Source organism: Nematolebias whitei, chromosome 15 (assembly GCF_014905685.2).
Source record: "Nematolebias whitei isolate Nwh7 chromosome 15, NemWhi1, whole genome shotgun sequence".
In the NCBI taxonomy this organism is placed as follows: domain Eukaryota; kingdom Metazoa; phylum Chordata; class Actinopteri; order Cyprinodontiformes; family Rivulidae; genus Nematolebias; species Nematolebias whitei.
Window position 1 is genome coordinate 33,245,280 of NC_056512.1, and position 19,844 is coordinate 33,265,123.

Consider the following 19,844-nt stretch of genomic DNA (forward strand, 5'->3'; position numbering starts at 1 on the left):
AGCACACTTCATTCTAATTTTCTCATTTTCCAAGGAGAATTCTTCAGTGAGCTTGGTGGAAATGAGATGTCTGCCTTCTTTGCCAGGATGGCAATCATGATGGATATTAGTGGGTTCTGCCTCTGAGGGAGAGGGAGCTATAATTGATGTCTCCCTTGATGTCATGTCCCCAGAGCTCCTTGTTGACCCAGCCCTCACCAAAAACAGCTTTGTTCATCTAAGAACGCTTTAGATATTGGATGCAAAAAGCCATGTGTCAAAATGTTTAGGGCTCAAGAAATGAGCTTTCAAGTAAGCTCAAAAACATGAAAACACTGCGAGTATACTGTAATGTTGAAAACACTGCATGGTGCAGAAGAAGAAGAAGGCAGCAGCATCATTATTCTCAGAGGGAAACAGTATTGACTGGTTTACGTAATAAATTAGGATTGAAGAGCGCTCTGAAATAATGGGGGCCAGGATAAAACTAAGAATATACTTTTCAAGGTTTAGCTAATAAAAAACTCTAAATATTTAATGATTACTCTCAAAATAAACATTTTTATTGAGTAGGTAAGCTCTTTAAAATAAACCTAATAAATTAAGTGACATTAGGCTGAGACTTTTTTTTTTTTTTTTTTAATGCTGATACTGTAGATTCCTAATAAAATTCAGAGCTGGGTCAGCACCAGTGAGAGTAATAGTCATGTTTCATTTCATTAGCAAAGTTAATCTGCATCAGACTTTTAGAAAAAGCACAAAACCAAATTGACACACTTTAAACAACTGTCCCAAATAATGTTTGTGGGTGGCAGCGTGTTTTTTATGATTATAAATCTAGAAGAACCTGTCTTTACCAAAACCCAACTTTGAGTATCAAAATTACTCATTTGAGGGACATTCACAAGAATCAAAGAAAGAAAGTTGTTTTTCAGTAGTTTTACTCTTAGTTTGTTTTTTTCACCCCCAAAAGTAATAATGGAAACCTGGCACAGTAATGTATGGGTGTGCATATGTAGGTGTAATCAATGCGTGCACACATCTGCATGTGTTTTTGTATAAATTCCCCTGATTGATCTGTTTTCCTAACGGTTTCAGTCCTTTAAAATGTAAAGATGAGTCCTCCTGAGTGGCTTGTAAAGAGAAATATAGACGAGGGAGATCAGTATTGTTGTTTTTTCCTTCAACTTCTTTGTTTGCATTTATATTTTTAATCCATCATTAAAACTGTAAGACTGATACCAACTAGGCATGATAAAACCGTTTTAGCTGTCAATTTTACAAAAAGAAATACTCATTTAGCCCTTATTTGCCTTGGTCTCCGTTTCTTTTTTTTTGTTTGTTTGTTTATTTGGCTTTAGCTCTTCATTGCCGTTACAGTGCATGGATTTGCAAAAATGATAGTCCTGCAGAGCTCTTAGCATTTACTTAATTAAATGAACTCTTCCTTGATTTGCTGTGTTGTGGAAAACAACATTCACTCTTTCGCCACAAATGAGAACAATATTGTCACCTGTTAGCTTGCCTTGAAGTTTAAATTAGATGGTTTGAGTTAATCAGATCCAAAAACAGGGTGACTACGAGCATGTTTTAAACGTCCGAACAGCTTACAAACAGAAAAAACATGTCGGGGCCTTAAGGATCTCTGTGACTGGTGAACTAATTCTGCTTCTTTTGGTGAAGTCAGATGATGTGTAGAGACGTCGGGTGGCCTTTGGGGTTGATGAAAGACCTGCTGCCATGTTGCATCTGTTCTTCTGATTTTATATGAAGTCCTTGTTTATGCCCTTGAATGAAGCAAGTGAACATGTTTTAGTTTCAAACGACTGCTCAGATTTCTCTTCAGAGCCAAATTACAGTCCTTTCTGCAGCTCGTCTCTTCTGTCAGTCCTTCTACTGTGTGGTTTTTCTTTAAGCCATGAATCCTGTGGTTGTTGTGTGTTGGTCTCTGCTGTCCTGTGCCGTGTGGTCTCTGTGTTGCCTGGGACCTAACCTGACATCATGTTTCCAGAACGAGGAAAGAACTTTTTATTTTAAGCTTATCCTCCCAGTTAGTCTTGTATACCCTAACGGAGACATAATCTGGGTTCACTCACTGCGACGAGAACTTATCTTGGGTTTGATGAAGAGAAGAGCAGAGGACAGTCCTAGCACCTTTTTCTTCCTGATTCATTCACGTCCTGCCTGATATGAAACACTCAGCAGGAAACGGTTTAAAAAAGTTGCACCAGTACGTGTCTTTTATACGTCTTCACTTAGCATCATTTTGTCAGTTCTTCCACGTAACAAGGTTTGTGCCAGTCCAGCTGCAGAGTTCATGTACACTAAAGACGGTGGTGTGGATGCTGCTGGTTTGATTTTAGTACTCTTTTTCCTTTCTTTTGCTTTCGTTGTCGTTTATCCTGTTGCCAACTATAGCACACATTCCAGTGAACATCAAGGGTATGGTATGTGCCTCAAGGTGTTTCAGCTTAAGTGGCCTCCAGGATTACACTGTATGGGAATTGTTCAGATAGATGATTTAATCTGATGTTTATAGAATCACTTATTTTATTGTTAATTTTTTAAGCATGTGTATTCATGTACAGCTATCTACACAACATTAACATTTTCTGGATGGCTGTCAGTTTGGATTCTTGCTTCATTGTTTTTTGTATTTTAACTTTAGCTTTTTTTTTTTTTTTTCATCTTAAATCCAAAGATGGTGTTGATTTCTGGTCAAACTGTAACTACTTAAACAGTGTCGCACTGTTGATGTAGTTACAGTTTGACCAGAAATTGACCTGTGAAAATGTGCTACATCAGCGTTGGATAAGTGTTGACGTAGTTTGCATTTAAACATTTTTTAAATGCCTTTTTAGTTGAGAATCTAAGCCCTGGATGTTGTAGATGTCTGCTCTGAGTTTCCAGCGCTCTATGTTTGATTAAATGTTTTACAGCGTTGATCTCATGCTCAGTCCCTTCAACCTTTAAACTTGTCATTGTGTTAATGACGAGAAGAGCAGAGGTCACAGGACAGAGCTCATGCTTGGCCACTGGGGGATTCAGAAAGAGTGTCTCCTGATTAAAAACTGTGATGCTGCTAATTTGGTATGGCATGTTTCAAATTGAAATGCTCAATGAGGTGCTGAGAATGGATGATCGTGATTGATTTAGGAAATATTGTTCAAGTTAAGAGGTAAGCAAGAGGTAAATGTGCTTTCATAGCCTTGTTGTCTAAAGTTACTTAAATATTTCTGATGTTAGCTGGCTTTCCATTACTCTCTATTTCTCATGGAAAAGCAGAGAAAAATGATTAAAAAATGCTTAGTTCAATGAGAAAGTGAACGAAACTATTAAAATGCTTTGACCACTAGTATTTTAAACATGCCAATATTACTGATGCTTCTTTAATGCTCTCTGTGCAGGTGGAGCTTTAGCACAGGCTAAGCTAATTATATCCACATATTTTGGTATTTATAAACTCGGGCAGCAGTTTGAGACTCCACATTTCAGCTCCTCTAAGGATCGTGGCTGATTTGGGCTTTTTATTGGGCCACTCAGAAGTTTTATCTTTTTCCTTGCTGCTGTAGACTTGATTCACAGTTTCTGTGTCAGTTTTTCATGTTTCTGCATAGATGCCTGTCTATAAATAAGTCACAGAACAACTCTTCATATAGAAAATCATCTACTCTTATTTTCCTTGATGTTTTATCTCCTTCTGCAAATTTGTTCACATCTCTTGCCCTGGCCCTGCTCACGCCTTTTGATTTAAAGGAATATTAGAAAGTATAATCAGATTTTGGTGCACTGATGTGCCTTCAGGGATGTGCTTTAGAAATAAATGGGCATAGAGAAGCATAAAAATGATACCTTTCATCTTCTGTCTTATCTCTCCTCAGTGCCAGACGACCTCACCCCAGAGGAAAAGCAAGAGCTGGAGAATATCCGCCGGCGAAAGCAGGAACTGTTGGAGGACATTCAGGTAAGACTGAAAGAGGACGTGTAGGCTGAGGTAGATTTACATGAACACTAAAAGGTTTAAAATCAGATGGGCTATGAATGCATCTGTTTAACAATGAAAAGTTTCACTAATTTGTAATTGATAAAAACAAAAGTCACTTGATCTTTTGTATAAAACCTGAAGCACATTTATGTATGTTAGTAAAAGAAAAAGTACTTTTTTGCTCTGATCCACAAATGTTTTTATATCACTGGTCAAGTTAAACAAGATATTAAAATGTATTTGCCTGAAATTGAGACTTTATAGTTGTCTTCTGAACAATAACCTCTAGAGGAATGATGCTCACTTCCAAGGGGCTGAGATGGGGTAGAGGTAGGGCAGCCGACTTGGGATCAGAAAGTCGTTGTTCAACTCCCCGCCATGTCCACGTGTCGTGCTGTCCCTGAGCAAGACACCCAATCTCTAATGCTCCCCGGGCACTTGCATAGCTGCCCGCTGCTCCACCTGAGTGTATCTCAGGTGTGATGGGTTAAATGCAGAGAACAAGTTTCATCATTGTGTGGAAACATACAATGATGACAACACATAGCCTTGACAAATTGCATTTGTTTTTTTCATTTGTGTTGTCTTTTTGTCATAAGATAGTATAACAAACTTGTATTTACGGATACAAGTTTGATTTTTGGGTTCTTTAAATGTTGGTTTGAATACAACATGGGTGAAAAAATTACAACTGGTTCTGTAAGTAGTGTAGATAGATTATGACAGACTTTTATGACTGTTTTTCCCATTAAAATCCTGCATACAAATGAGCTCTGAATTTCCATAAAAGTGGTTTATTGATTCCTGCCCAGAGTCCATGGTTAGCTGTTCAGGTTGGCCCTGTCACTCACGGACCATCAACAGGAAGTAAATGACTCACACAGGGGTGAGAATATGGCTGACTTGACTTCTGCTGGTCCTGATAGACTCTGGAGGTGCAATCCATCACCATTTTTTTTATGAGTCTGGAGCACCATTGCTGCCCTTCCCCCCTGTGACAACCACTGCTGCTGCCTCTGTTCTCCTTTCCTCAACCCCTCAGTGGTCTGCACACTGACCCCTCTTCTCCTTTGTGACTCCCACACCCTCCTCTACTAATCCTGCATGTTAAACCTACTCAACAGCCCCCCCCCCCCCCCTCTACCACATTCCCCCACACATGCACATGCAACCCTCAGTTTTGTTTTCTGTGTGAGCATAGCCCTTTGTTTGTGGAGGGAAACATCCAAAGAATGTGTTGTGATTGCACAGGCCTTGAAAACACAGATGTTTCTTTGTGGTTTAGTAAGTTAGACTTTTGCATAAGGAACGATACACCAACAGGGTTTAAATGAAGTGGCTTGGTGAATATTAACTTAGCATATTTAAACCCACTTATCATAGACAGTAGCCACGCTTGTATTTATGGCCAAAAATGTTTTATCAAGCTGATGTCAACCTTCTCATCCTCTTCCATCCTCAGTACCCTTACAGTACTGCGCCAGTCTGGCACCAGCGAGCCCGAATAATCCACTAAATCTGCCTCTGAGGCCATTATTCACTTAAAGGCTGCATAAAAATATAATCCATTTATATGCTTTCTTACTCAGTTCATATTGAGGTTATCTCCTAATGTGCTCTGCTCATTGAAATTCAGATTGAGAGGGTTGATAGGAAGAGCACACATCCAAACAAAGTGTTTAGTTTACTTGGGGAAGCCTGACTGTACAGTGTTGTCTGCAAAAAGAGCCAGCTCTGCTCTTTTTGTTGAGCCATGGTGAGTTTATTCATGTAATAAAAGTCCACCTGCTCGACACACAGGTGATGGGACCACACCCTCAGCCTCATTTCATAGAGCTCTTTCTTTAATACAGAAACTTTTTCTTTTTGTTTTGTTTGGTCACACATATTCATACCTCACTGTGGTTTCAGTGTACAGACGATTCCCAACACCTGAAGACATTTTTTTTTCTCTTGCAGCGGCTGAAAGATGAGATAGCAGATGTGACCAGTGAGATTGAGAACCTTGGTTCTGCTGAGGAGAAGTAAGGAAATGGGACTTCACTCTCCTCCCTCACACTCTGTTTTGCCTAAGTTGGCTCATTGCTTTCCTTCTATTAAGTTAGCAAAATGAAACTGTCAATTATTCATGTTTGATGGCTAAGTCAGGCCTTCTATCACACCAAATGCCCTCCCTACATTGGCTTTGCTTTTAAGGCAGTTTAAATGTTTCATCAGGCACACCCCCATGATGGGAGTCCTCATTGAATAATGCAGTGGGTGTACTGGTAGAAGCAGACAATAGATGGTCTCAGGAGAGGGAGCGCTTGGATCTGCTCTACTCAAGCGGATAGGGATTCTGTCGGAAAAAAATTTGTGAAGCAGACTTTTACTTTCATGAGGATGCAGAGGATAGAATGAGAGGGAGGAGGATGACTCGCTGTGGCGACCCCTGAAGGGGGCACGGCCAAAAGAAGACGTCTTACTTGCACCTGAAACTCATAAAGGACCTTTTGGTGATCTGTTATGTGTTGAGTTTGATGAAATAACAAAAAAAGTTGTTTATTATCACAGACCGTTGTTTTCAAAAACCAAAGAGATGTCTCATCAGCTAAAAATGGCGATGGCACACTAGATGTGCACTTTGGCCCCTAAATTATTCAAAAGCTGAGAAATGAGACATTCCCTGTCATCCTCTTAACATGTCACTTGATCAACACCTTATCACAGTATCACAATCCTAATAACATCTTCTCCAATGGTGTTACTCTTGTTGGACCTCGTTTCTGGCAGTATTGTAGTACCGGTATTTTTAAACGTTATTAAATTAGCTTGCATTACAGTATATTTTGAAATATTTAGCATAATTTTCAGTCATATCATCGATGAAATTATTAATTTAGTCACAAAAACACTTGTTTGTACTTGTCATTCATTATTACACATATACCAGCAATTTACACGTTAACAGTGATTGTTTTGACATTTTAGGAAAAATATGCAAAGGAACAAACAGGTGGCCATGGGCCGTAAAAAGTTCAACATGGACCCCAAAAAGGTTGGTGTTAATAATAACTGTTATTATGTGAGTTTTCTGACAGGTAGGTTGTAACTGAGACCTGATCTTCTTCACAGGGCATCCAGTTCCTGATTGAGAATGACTTGCTGAAGAATACCAGTGACGACATTGCTCAGTTCCTTTACAAAGGCGAAGGCCTAAACAAAACAGCCATTGGAGATTACCTCGGAGAGAGGTCAGGAGAAAGTTATTTTTGTTTTACCATCTGCGGTGATTTGATCCCGATTTACGAGCACCCATTCACTTGACTGATGAAATGGAGAGTGCATCCCTGTTGCTTTGTTTCCACTTTGTCAGGCACACACTCATCTGTTCCCAAACACTGATTATTAGTTCCACATTTAAATCATCTTCTCAAGACGATGTTCGATTCTCACTCTTCCTCCATTTTTAATTATCATACTCATCATAAGTAACATGACCAGGAGTCTCATTGCTCGGGACTCAAATGTTTGAAAGTAAAGAGTTCACTGGAAAGTGAGCACACAGTACTGGAAATCTTGATCCTCATGTTGAGTCTGCACTGCTCAGGGACTATAGTGTGGACAGTGGTGCTCTCAGGGTGGGTCTTCTGTTGAGTCAGATCATGACTTTTCTCACAGCTGGATTGTTATCAAGCTTTTAAAGTGTTTGTGAAGGAGTCGTGAGATTTGTGTGGTCATTTGTCCACTGAAAGTGGTGGTGACTGGATACGCCTCTGAGCTCCGAAGAGCTTTACAGTCATCCCAAAGGACAGATCATTTACTCTGAAGGACAGAAAGGTTGGGATGATCTCATGAGCTAGAGCAGATAATGAGTAAAGATGGATAGGAGGGTTTAAAGTCTACTCATTCATTCAACCTTTATTTATACACTCTGTTTGATTTGCAGTGAGTAACATATTTTGGTCTCAGCCACAAAACTGAAACGTCATCAGACACATTTCTTTCAGGTCCTCTGACATTTCAGATGAGTTCAATCACCTCGAGTCAGTTAAATTAACTAAATGTATTTGCATTTTTATAGATTCATGTTGGTTTTTGAGTTAATAAAACACTTTTTTTTTTCAAAGGCAACTAAACTTATTATAACCAAGCAACTGTTGCTCTTTAAGGATAATTGATACTTCACTTATTAAATTCCTAATCTTTTATTATAATGTAAACATTGCTGTGCTGGGCTGTATTCTTCTTTTGTGAAAATATTATTTGAGTAGTTAATCAAACTATTACTACCTTTGAAATTTATCACGATTTAAAGCCCTATTATATATATATATAAGTTATTTTGTCGTAGAGAATCATCACCCGGTGTAATAAAATCCTTTTGTCTCCTGTAGAGATGACTTTAATATCCAAGTCCTTCATGCCTTTGTGGAGCTTCATGAGTTCACCGACCTCAACCTTGTTCAGGCCCTGAGGTAAGAAATCTTTTAGCATCCGTTACAAAAAAAGTATCTGGTCTTTTCTTCATAGCTTTGGTTGTTTTGATGTAAATTGTAATTAAGACGATTTTTAGGGCTAGCTCTGTGAGGATGCAGCTATCAGTTTCAGTCTTGTGTCAGAGCAGAGAAGTTTTTATTTTTCAAGGAAGTGAGAGTGTTGCTGATTAGTCGTTTCCCCCGACAGACAGTTCCTCTGGAGTTTTCGTCTGCCTGGAGAAGCCCAGAAGATCGACCGCATGATGGAAGCCTTTGCTCAGCGTTACTGTCACTGCAACAACGGTGTTTTCCAGTCCACAGGTAGACGTTGTGTTCCACAGTTCTGCCTAAACTGCTGGATGGTTTGTTTTAAATTTGCTTTGTATTTTCTTGGCACTGATCATTTTTTTTGCAACAGAATTTAGCATGAGGAGGACGGGACCAAAGGTTTGGGGACACTTTCAAAATAAACTGTTAAATGTTTTCATGTCATTATGCGTTGCTGTCTGTTAATGTACCTGGGAAGGACATACAAATACAATAAATGGGTTAAAATATTGAAAAAAACATCTATATTAGACTGCTTTGATTTATTATTTTTTAAGTTGCCACTGAAACGTACAAGTATCCATGATGAACTGACACTTAATGGTGTTCAGATGCAAAGACCACTTGGTGTTTGGGAAACAATGATGGTCTCTAACATAAACGCAGATGGATGTAAATATTTTATATGGTTGTCTTCTAAAGTGCTGCTGGGTCAGCTGTGTGATTACCATGTTGTCTTTTAGCTCTTGTTTGTGCGTCTCACACACACACACACACACACACACACACACACACACACACACACACCCATACTTAACTGCCCACTTAAATCTGTCCACTCTGCTGTAGCATTTACGAAGTGAGATGGAGGAAGAAGGGTGCAAGTTGCTCCAGTCCACTCATTTGTCTAACAAAGACGCATCTGTTTACTCTTCTTACCTCCACTGTGATTTGAACAGAGCAGCACATTCAGCTCAACTGGTTTTAATTTGCCGTATATTTTTGATTATAAGGCGCATTAAGCGAAACAAGTTAATTTTGACAGATTTTTGAGCGCCGCGTACCAAATAAAAACGGTTCGAGGTCAGTAAGCACAACCAGAATTAATACATAAGGCGTACCGGATTATAAGTCTCACTGTCGATTTGAGAAAATTAAAGGATTTTAAGTGCGCCTTTTATTCTGAAAAATATGGTATATTTAAAAATGACTATAAAATGGCGCCATCTTTATGGCAAGCATGAACCTTTCAGCATCTTGAATCTCTCTGACTTTGCGTTGCAGACACTTGCTACATCCTGTCCTTTGCCATCATCATGCTGAACACCAGTCTTCACAACCCAAATGTGAAGGACAAGCCCGGTGTGGAACGATTTATCTCCATGAACCGAGGCATAAACGACGGAGGAGACTTACCTGAAGATCTGCTCAGGGTGAGCAGCACCTCCACATTCTGGTGGTCTTCTCTCAAACATGCCTTGTATTCACATTTAACTCCTTGATTCAGAACCTGTACGATAGTATCAAGAACGAACCGTTCAAAATTCCAGAAGACGACGGGAACGACCTCACACACACTTTCTTCAACCCCGACAGAGAAGGCTGGCTGTTAAAACTGGGTGAGTGATTCATTTTATGGGTTCATACTTTTTTTCAGAAACACTCTGGAATGAGAGCACTGATTGTTTTCACTCTTCTGATAAATGACATGGTTGTGTCTGCGTTTCAGCGTGTTGTAGAGGCTGATGGATGCCTCCCCTGAGGTCAGCAGGCTGTGAGCGAGTGTGTGTGTGTGTGTGTGTGTTAATAGGTGTACACACACTCAACTCGAGACGTGCAAATGTCTCAACTTTAATGTATAATATATGTAGCCTTAAAAGACCAGACATGGATAAACATTTTAATTATTTACAACAAATTCACAGACTGACATGGAAAGCATTCACAAAATACTTATTTACAGTAAAATATTGACGTTTTGTAAATTAGGAATATATGCAAACATTTTACAATTTAATAAATATTAGAAAGGTGCAAATTTTAGATTTTTGTGTAGTGGACGCTCCCAACAGGAGAAATATATGCATTATCTCAACAAACGGCATCTTCAACTTTAATTTTTACTAGAACTTGGTGCCAGTAGAGCAGTGTATTGACTTTGATGACCAGCTCAATTTTAAATGAGCAAATTGTTGGGATTCAAAATGTTCACAATCTTTTGAAAAAGAAAGCACATCTCTGAATACTCCAACTCTCAAGCCTCTATTTCCTCTGACATTTTTCTCTGTTGTACAGATTCAAAGTGAAAGGGTGAATTTACAAATTTGATCTTAAAGTCACTGTGAATCTTTACAACCTGCTGTACCATCGAATATGAGAACTACTTCCTCCATTTTACTCCTGACTGGTTTAATTGAGTTATATAATCAGGGTGGAAGATTGGTTTCCTGATATAACAGAAATGGACCCAAGTAGAGGTTAATATTTCATGTAGTGCTTTACAGTAGCTTTCTAAAGTCTGCATTGAGTAGAGCGCCCTCTTGTGGACAGATAAAGTGATTAAACTGTAAAGCAGTGCATCAAAGCCTCACTGGAAGCCGATTACAAAGGTCTGTGGTGCTAATTCTTTATCATTTAATTTGATTTGTTATGTTTTCTTTTCCTCTTCGTTTGTTTGTTCCCATGATTTTGGCTGTTGTCTTTCCTCAGGAGGTATGTACACCTGCTCTTCCCCAACGCTAGTCCATCTTTCAGCTCTCGGGTGCTTTTGGTGGTCTGCCATGCTTTTGTTCTGTTCTTCATTTAATTACGTTCAAAACAGGGTTCTCTCCGATTTGTTTTTGTCTCTTCATCGACTCATATGAATTCCAGATGTTTGTCTCTTGTTTGTCATTGAGCTGGAGGTTTCTCCGCACTGTTTTATCTTCATTGGGCAGTCGGCGGGTGAATTTGCCACCTCGTGGGTTTATCTCGGTGCGCTGCTGCTCTGTGACCGCTCTAACGAGCACCGTTTTTGTTCTCTGTATGCTCTGGTGGTCGCTCTCTTTGATCTTTTTCCCGGGAAGTTGCATTATGCCTTGTTTCCATTCATCGAGCACAACAAAGAACTTTTTAGAATCGATCAAAAACCAACGAAGCATTGGGGAGTTGTTGTTTGCTCTCTGGCTGCGTGGAAAAGGGAATACTGCATCTTTTCATCAGCGTAGCTCTGCTCTACTTATCTCACGCCAGAAATTAATCTGAAGAGTAACGGCGGCCGCAGCCTGTTGTGATGCTGGACTGGAATGGACTAAACTGTGGGAGAGGAGTATAGACCAAGGAGTGTGTGTAATAAAGGACTCAGACATGCATAAGCATCTTCTACCAAACATTAAAGAGTAAATTCTTCCTAAAAAATCCATAATGAAAACCTGCTTCCTGTTATCCGTCCTCCCACAGTCCTGCATGGGTGACTCCGTCCTTTCGGCTCCACTCCAGCCCAGCACCACCCACACACCCCTGCAACAATCTGCTGGGATGTCCCGCCACGTCCCGCACATTATTGCTCGGGAACTGTGTTTTACGAGTGACAGAAATTCACATCCAACCAATCGCAACCGTCAGCTGTGTGATTCTGTCATGGCGTTTATCTGTCAGTCTGGTTTTTTTTTATTTTCTGTTGCAACATTCAAATGTGTCTTCATGTGATGAGGAGCTACAGATCTCCATCTGTCAGTTGTCGTTGCTGTCTGTAGATACTAAGCTTAAACGGAGGTGTCTGACCTTCTGATGCGTCATATACAGTGTCGCTGCTGTGATATGATGAAAAGACGTGTGTTCTACATGTTTGTACAAAAACATCTTTAAACCTCACCTGTTGGGTCTCACAGTGCATCTTTTTACTAACATGGTGGTGGTATATTCTAGTCTAGATCAGCAGGATATTCGTGTCTTCGATGCCGTTAGGGAGGCTGAACATGGCAGAGCCCGGTTTGTTGACATCCCAAACTCCCAGACTTTATCTGCCAGCTGCTTCTGTAATCAGGTTTCACCTCACAGGAAGTCCTGGTGTCAAAGAAGCCAAGAGGTCAACCTCAGATCAGCAAGCAGAGTTAACCATCCTGCTCCTTGTGGGTGTTGATAGTTAAAACCTATTCCTCTCCTAATTTTCCAAATTTATAGCTCATATTTAGAACTGCCTTCACAACGTCCTAATTTGAAAGTTCAGATGTAAATTTCTATTCACATCAATAATTCCCCTCATAATACATCCAAGTAGTTTTAACGTTTAATTTATTTGAGGCAGTCCAAATCTAAACGTTCAGAAATCTGTATTAAACTTTTTAGATTTTAAAATAATCTTTGAAGTCCTTGAATGAGTAAGAGAAGACAAATGTTTCCAAAGTGGTGAAGGGGAGCACTTTACCACGAGTCCCCTGAAGCTGTCATCTGTCTGTCTGCTCATACATCTGTCTGCCTGTCTGCTGCTCGATCCGGTGCTTTGGTGCTCGCTCCTCTCTCCTGGTTTCTGTCTCTGACGGAGCCTCGCTGATGCTAAATGTTGGCTCCACAGGGGGGCGAGTTAAAACCTGGAAGAGGAGATGGTTCATTCTCACAGACAACTGTCTTTACTACTTTGAGTACACCACAGTGAGTCTATTTTTTACTCCGTTACAGCTCACCAACATCTGTTCAGTGCTTCTTACCTATTTATATATTTTGCAGGACAAAGAACCACGAGGAATCATCCCGCTGGAGAACTTGAGCATCAGGGAGGCAGAGGATAAGAAGCCGGTGAGTACAGCTCCCCCTGCTGGCTCATTACAGTTAGGTTTAGCAGCAATTTTATTAATGACTTTAGTTTTCACCTTATTAATAACTTTTTAAATTCCTTTCCACTATTTTTTCAGAATTGTTTTGAGCTTTACATTTCTGAGAGCAAGGATCAGGTAATAAAAGCGTGCAAAACTGAGGCTGATGGGCGTGTTGTGGAGGGCAACCACACCTTCTATCGTATCTCTGCTCCCACCGCTGAGGAGAAAGAGGACTGGATGAACAGCATAAAGTAAATATATAAAGATTTATCCTGTTGACTCTTTACAATATAGCATAAGTTATTTAAATGCAAGGCAGTATGCTAGATGGGTTTATGCTGGACCGAGTCCAAACATTTACCGTACTTGCCGCCGTACACGTCACACCGCCGTATAAGTTGCATAAGTCCAAATATGTCTAATAAAGTGGAAAAAAAACATAAATACATCGCTTTGCCGTATAAGTTGCATCTATTATGCGTCACCGCTGACCACCTGGAAATGTGGGCCGGTGTTGTGCCAAAAATCTATTGGCTGCCAAATGGCCGCCGCGGGAGCATCCACGGGAGGACTTTAACGAGAATTTAACAAGATTAACACTTAAAAACAATTATTTGTTTGCTCAAAATTATAGCAAAGGTGTTTCTATGTTGAACTTTTCTTTAATAAATGCACTTTAAGGGTCAAATCAGCTTCATTTCGCGTGGGCGGAGAAATGCAGCTGATTTGAGTTTGCTCCAGGAGTTCTGGAGCAGATGAAGGTGGCTCTGTATGGCAAGCCAAGTGTCTCAATAATAGCTACTTTTACCTATTAACGAGACAATTGACTTGCCATTTTGCTCGAGGGCCTTCTAGTGGCTGAAAATGTTAGTGTTCAATATTTTCCATGTCAGAATGAATGAAATCATCAGATCTCAACCAAAAATTGGATTATTAATATGAAGAAAAAAACGTTGCTAAAAAATAAATAAAATAAACTTGTCGCTTCGGTGTATAAGTTGCAGGAATTGCAAATTTATGCAGAAAGCTGCGACTTCTACGGTGAAAAATACAGTAAATGTAACATTTTTGAAAACGTGCACTAATAAACACCTGTTACCTTGGATGCTGTGACTTACTGCACTGCCTTTACATGACCTGTTTGGCTCAATGGCACTGAGCAGCAGTTTAGTAGCTTTGCATCAGTCACGTTTTTATTTCCACTTCTGGGAAATTAAACCCAGTAGATAAAAGTTGCACAGCAGTGATTCTGAATCCTGGTTTCATCAGCTCTTAATGGCTCATCAGTGATCTAAACGCCTCTGGTCCCACATATTCACACATTCCTTCTTTAGTTCTCTTTAAGTTCTTTGGGTTTCACCTTCTCTACATGCTGATTGTTTAAATGTCTATCAGTGGGGTTTTTTTTAAGTAATGTTTGAAAGTTGATGTAAACATAAGATAAAATATTAATATTTCAACATATCAGATGAGTTGATTTTTCTTTGGTTTTAATTGGGTTAGAGGGAACTTGTATTTTTGAACCAAGGTATTGAGTGTCTAAATGTTCTTATTGTATTAATTGAATTATTGGTGTTCTGCTCACACATCTCTGGACAGTTTATCAAATAAAGAATGGAACAAAGTTTCTAATCTCACACCTGATTTCACCACTTTTCTTTATTGTTTCCACAGGGCTGCCATCAGCAGGGACCCTTTTTACGAGATGTTGGCGACCAGAAAGAAGAAGGTGTCGTCCGTTAAGAGGCACTAGAGCTGCTCAACTTTTCTGACATTGCACTTGACAGAGCGGTGGGGGTCCGGCTGTTTGCTCGCCCTATCTGGGTCGATGCAGAGGCCACAGTGGAGGTCTGACCTCTTCAAGGGATTCCTCAAGGACTGATTCTAGGACTGCAGGCAGAAAAATCAGGAAGCATGCTGGTGTGTTAAATCCTAACCTCCCGCCTAATGGCCGCCCTTTTTCTTTCACACCTCGGCATGTTCTCTCCCTTTGGAGCAGGAATGAGATGTTGCTATTTAACTAAAGAAAAATCTCCTTTGAAGAGGCTTTAAACACCTTCCCCATCTCAAGTTTCATAAACATTGTACAAATACCCAACAAAATTTCCTCTTTGCACACTTTGTTTTAACTCAGCAGGTCTGACCCGAGTGTGGCAACCCAACCAAACTATTCACTGTCTGAAAGAAAATATCTTTTTCTAATCTGTTTTCAAAAGTTTTATGTATTTTTTACTGCTTTTAATGTTTGTTGATTCCTATCAAGTTTACTTTGTTTCTTTGCTTTTTAATACGAGTATTTTGTAGCAGAAGCTGTTCAGAGGCTGTTGGAGGTCTGATTAGTACTTCTATGTAAATTTTAAAAAAGGAACATGAAAACATTTCTGTTACTTAAAAAAAAAAAAAAAAAAAAGAAGAAGAAGAAAAAAAAGAGTTGCCACTCGAGATTTGTTTTGGAGACTGAAAAACCTAAAAACATGACGACAATGCAAAGAATAAAGTGCTCGGCTTGGACTGAAGAGTTTTTGTAAACGTGAAGCTGCAGCGGAGGGACGTGTCGGATCAAACTGGTTCCTGAAGGTTCTGGACAAGAAACCCAAAGGCATAATTCTCTGGGTTTCTCAGCCCTTATTCATCTCTGCCTGCACTTTTAATTTGATTTGAAACAAGATCAGTATGACCCCAAAGTAACTTAACGTTAGATCAACTAGTGCTCGGTGCTTTAGTCTAATTGCTGCTGGTTGGCAACCATGGTTTGAGCTCTTTAGTTTTTTTTTGGTCAAGCATAGATTTTATTTTTTCTGCCTTTTATACTCTTTGTTTTGTAGAATAATCTTATTGTCAAAAAAGAACCCATATTGTTTGATCAATCTAAAATACTGTGCTTCAGGTAGTTAAAGCCATACTGTACGACGTGTTGATGATTTAATGGAGCGCTGAAACTACAAAAAAAGTGCTTTAAGGTGTCTCAGGATGTTTGATTATGAAACTATTCTTCTTATATCTGCAGTGCGTTTAGCTAGAATGAAGTGGCTGGGTGTGTTGCGGCAGTGATGCGTTAAAAAACAAAAAAACGTAAGGCATAAATTCATAAATACGTTACTTTGTTCATCAAGAAGTTTTTTCTGTTGCTGCTGTACATAACTGTTGCTCCTAAACAGTTTAATTTCTTCCTCCTTTTTTTTATGCACTGCATCCAGTGAATTAGGAAAACAAAACGGCCATTCTTCTCAGCAGTATTGACTTATTTATCAAAATTGTACATATTTAAATGTATAGTGGGCATTTTGTCCTTTTTTTTAATAGTTCTGCCTTTTTTCTTTAGTACACTGTAATAAATTTCTGGATTTCATCATTGTCATTTAATCAACCTGAAATAAAGCCTTATTTGTCTCAACATTGACTGTTATAAAATCTTTAAGGTGCAGTTGTAGAAGTTCTCCAGCAAGTGGCAGCATGAGGCTGCACCCTCACAAACCCTTAATGAGTTTATGAGTAAAGATATCTCTGTCTGCACCTTGTCCATGAATCCTGAATATTTCTACTTGAGGGTGGTGTTAAAACTGATTATTTCTTTTTTTTTTGTTTTGATCATTCTTATTCATGGCATGCTTTAAACTGCCTCCATAAATTACAAATCATTTTATTTAAAAGTGTTTATGGCACCAGATGTTGCGTCGGCAGGTCTGTTTGCAGGTGAACATGTATCATATTCAATGACTCCTGGAAAAGCAGCCAATAGAAATGAGTTTCTCAGGAGGCTGAAAACCGCACGGTCATGCTGTGAGATGAGCAGCACGTTAGAAATAATGACTAAAGTGAATTAAAACTCACATGCACTCTGTTTTTTTTTTTTTGTTGAATTATTCTGTGGCGTTATTAAATTACTGAAAAGACAAAAGTTGAATATTATCCAAGGAGGGAATGCAGCCCATAGTCTTTTCTATAAGACGAAAGGTTAAAACCCTCTTAGCTCATCAGAAACTTTTTACTGTTAACATGTCTTACTTAGTTTATTAACATCCTGCGTTCAGACACATCTTGTATCTGTACGTGCTCACATCCAACAGCTGGTGAGATCCATCAGGGAAAATTAACGCGACTGTCCAGATGTGTCATATCTGAGAAAAGACTAGTCACCTGAACTGAACTGAGCGATCAAGGACAAAGTTCTGGTCACCGAAGGAGATTTTTCATGCTCATTGGTGATACTTTCTAACTTTCCTTGAAGGAACATCCATCGGTTAAAGCAGGGGTGGGCAACAATTTTATCAAGAGGGCCAAATCAAGATATTTAAAGCAATCGAAGGGCCACAGAGAGAATTGGAAAATAATTTATTTTAAAGATGGATAATCTGGAAGACGGTGTTGTTCTTGTCTTGTTAGCATGCTTGATAAAGAAAAGTCTCCCGGATACTCTTTCAGAATATAAGACAACTCGCTGTAAACTGGCTCTTGTGATAATATATTAGCTTAAAAATATATACTTTTTTTTTTTTTTGGAGCTTTTAAAATTCAGTCTAATATTGGAACAACAACTTGAAATAAAAAGTTTTAGCCCACTTAACCCAAAGGCTTTTGCTGTATTTATCCAAAATGTGTAATTTAGACTTCCTTCCATTGATAAAATGCAGGTTTTCATTAATTTATCTAAAAGTTGTTTTCTTCCCAGTTAAGGCTAATGGGGGGCCAGATAGAGAGCGTCCAAAGGCCACATTTGGCCCACTGACCATATATTGCTCACATCTGGGTTAGAAAGACACACGCAGGTGAAAGTTAGGTGGTGTTTAAAGGGCACCACCTTTTAGAAGCCTCATCACTGCCATTTGTGACTGTATGAAAAGGATTTAGCATATTATGAGCAGGAACATTTCTGTTTTAAGAAAATATGGGATTATTTGATTCCATTTGTTGTGAATTTCCAAACTTTTTTTTTTTTGGATGAAATTCATCGGATTTTGAATTAAACTCATTCCTACAACAACTTCAGAGAACTACACCATTCTGTTGTAATGTTTTTTTTTTCCCCATGCAAAACAAACTGGAAAACTAATGGTTAAACTGGAACAATGTGTAGTTCAGGATCAGGATATTCGGAGCATTTTAGCCAAGAAAAATCGTAAACATACAATTATAGAAGTTCTAACGAGGTTAAGTCAGATCCTCTGGATGAATCCTTGTCAGAGGTTCTGACTTAACCTTGACAGTTTTTTCTAGCTGGATTATTGAGCATGCACCAAGACCCCTACATGAGTACATGTAGCTCAAGGTGAAGGTGAAGCAGAGGAAACCTGACTCTGAAATGACTCGTCCAAGACGAGCAGCAGGCACTACCAGAGGATTGTGGGCTTAAAAGTCTGCTTTTTGTTTTAAAGGAGCTCCAAATCTACACGCCTTGCAGCCTGAAACACAAACTACTCTGCTCTGAACATGTAGAAACATTTGAAGACATATGTTGCAATCATTTAAAAGAAAATATTTTTCGTGCATTCTTGTTTCTGCATTTATAAATGAAATAAAAGCAATAAACTTTTAGAGAAACTCATCCTTTTCGGTCTCGCCTGATATTTAGCCAACACTTTCTGCCAGCTTTATGTCTCAGACGAACAAGTTATTGAGAAATTCATTTAAAGGAGCATCTTAAAGTGTTTCAGGGCCAAAGGTTCACAAGTAGAAACTTGCTTATCTGGGTAGAAAAAGGCAGCAAAGCCAGGAAGAATGACTTTCAAAGCTCCTTAGATCTGAATTTATCTTTATTTTTTGATCAAATCATGTTTAAAAGAAGCCTCAAATCATTCACTGCCTGTTTATTTACCCACAAGCGCAAATTATGAAACCGTTTGTTCCAGATGTGCTCCAAAAAACTCAACTGTAAGATACTAAATTTGCATTTGTACATTTGGCCTTTAAATGAATACAGCACTTTTAAGCAAAACAAAATAAAACCTAAGTGGATGAGAAGTTGCCTACAATCATCTTTGCATGAATACTTTTGAACAATATTTTGCATTGCCGCTGTAGCACCAGGACAAGTGCGTTTATGAGAATTTTTAAGCAACGCTAAGGAGGTGAGAGCGGCTGATGGGAAATGAGGCAGGAAGAGACGAATGAAAACGAAAAAGTGTGAACCTGTGGTGGTTGTGAAGCTGCAGCAGCACATGCACGCTTTGTTTTTAATGATCTGCTCTGAGTGCACACCGAAAAATACACGTTTCTTGAGAGAACAGGAACATGATCTGCAGGAGGGAGGCTTTCATCAGCAGTTACAACCTGAACGATAGCAGGTGTTGGTACATGCAGTGCTGCAAGGAAATCCATGGAGCCATCTGCACCCAGAGGCATAAATTAAAGTTTGATAAACCCAGCAGAGTTCATCTGAGGTCTCTCTCACGGTGTCATGTCAGAGTTGTCTTTCTGTGGTTGAGTAAAGAGGACATGCAGGCCTCGGCCCATAGCAGCAGAATTCTCCGTCTCCGTCAGTAAGTGGAGACATATGGGACCAGTCAGGTTCCAATTATGCCCAGATTGTTTCCCAGAAGCTCTGGAATCCTCCCCTGGCCTCTTGTTTCACCGGCGAGGAGTGAG

The 19,844-nt window shown here is 39.3% G+C and overlaps 1 protein-coding gene across 2 annotated transcripts in view; it reads left to right on the plus strand.

The window, feature by feature from the left end:
* Nucleotides 1-15,672, plus strand: part of cyth1a (cytohesin 1a) — a 38,822-nt gene extending 23,150 nt beyond the window's left edge. The window contains exons 2-13 of one of the 2 annotated variants that reach the window (XM_037689028.1): nucleotides 3,861-3,943; nucleotides 5,924-5,988; nucleotides 6,935-7,001; nucleotides 7,079-7,197; nucleotides 8,341-8,421; nucleotides 8,630-8,742; nucleotides 9,754-9,902; nucleotides 9,977-10,089; nucleotides 13,020-13,098; nucleotides 13,174-13,242; nucleotides 13,359-13,513; nucleotides 14,937-15,672. In XM_037689028.1, the coding sequence (XP_037544956.1) occupies nucleotides 3,861-3,943; nucleotides 5,924-5,988; nucleotides 6,935-7,001; nucleotides 7,079-7,197; nucleotides 8,341-8,421; nucleotides 8,630-8,742; nucleotides 9,754-9,902; nucleotides 9,977-10,089; nucleotides 13,020-13,098; nucleotides 13,174-13,242; nucleotides 13,359-13,513; nucleotides 14,937-15,015 (1,172 nt within the window). In that variant the 3' untranslated portion in view covers nucleotides 15,016-15,672. The remainder of the gene's footprint in view (nucleotides 1-3,860; nucleotides 3,944-5,923; nucleotides 5,989-6,934; nucleotides 7,002-7,078; nucleotides 7,198-8,340; nucleotides 8,422-8,629; nucleotides 8,743-9,753; nucleotides 9,903-9,976; nucleotides 10,090-13,019; nucleotides 13,099-13,173; nucleotides 13,243-13,358; nucleotides 13,514-14,936) is intronic. The other variant, XM_037689027.1, reaches the window with a different exon arrangement.
* The last annotated feature ends 4,172 nt before the right edge of the window (nucleotides 15,673-19,844 follow it).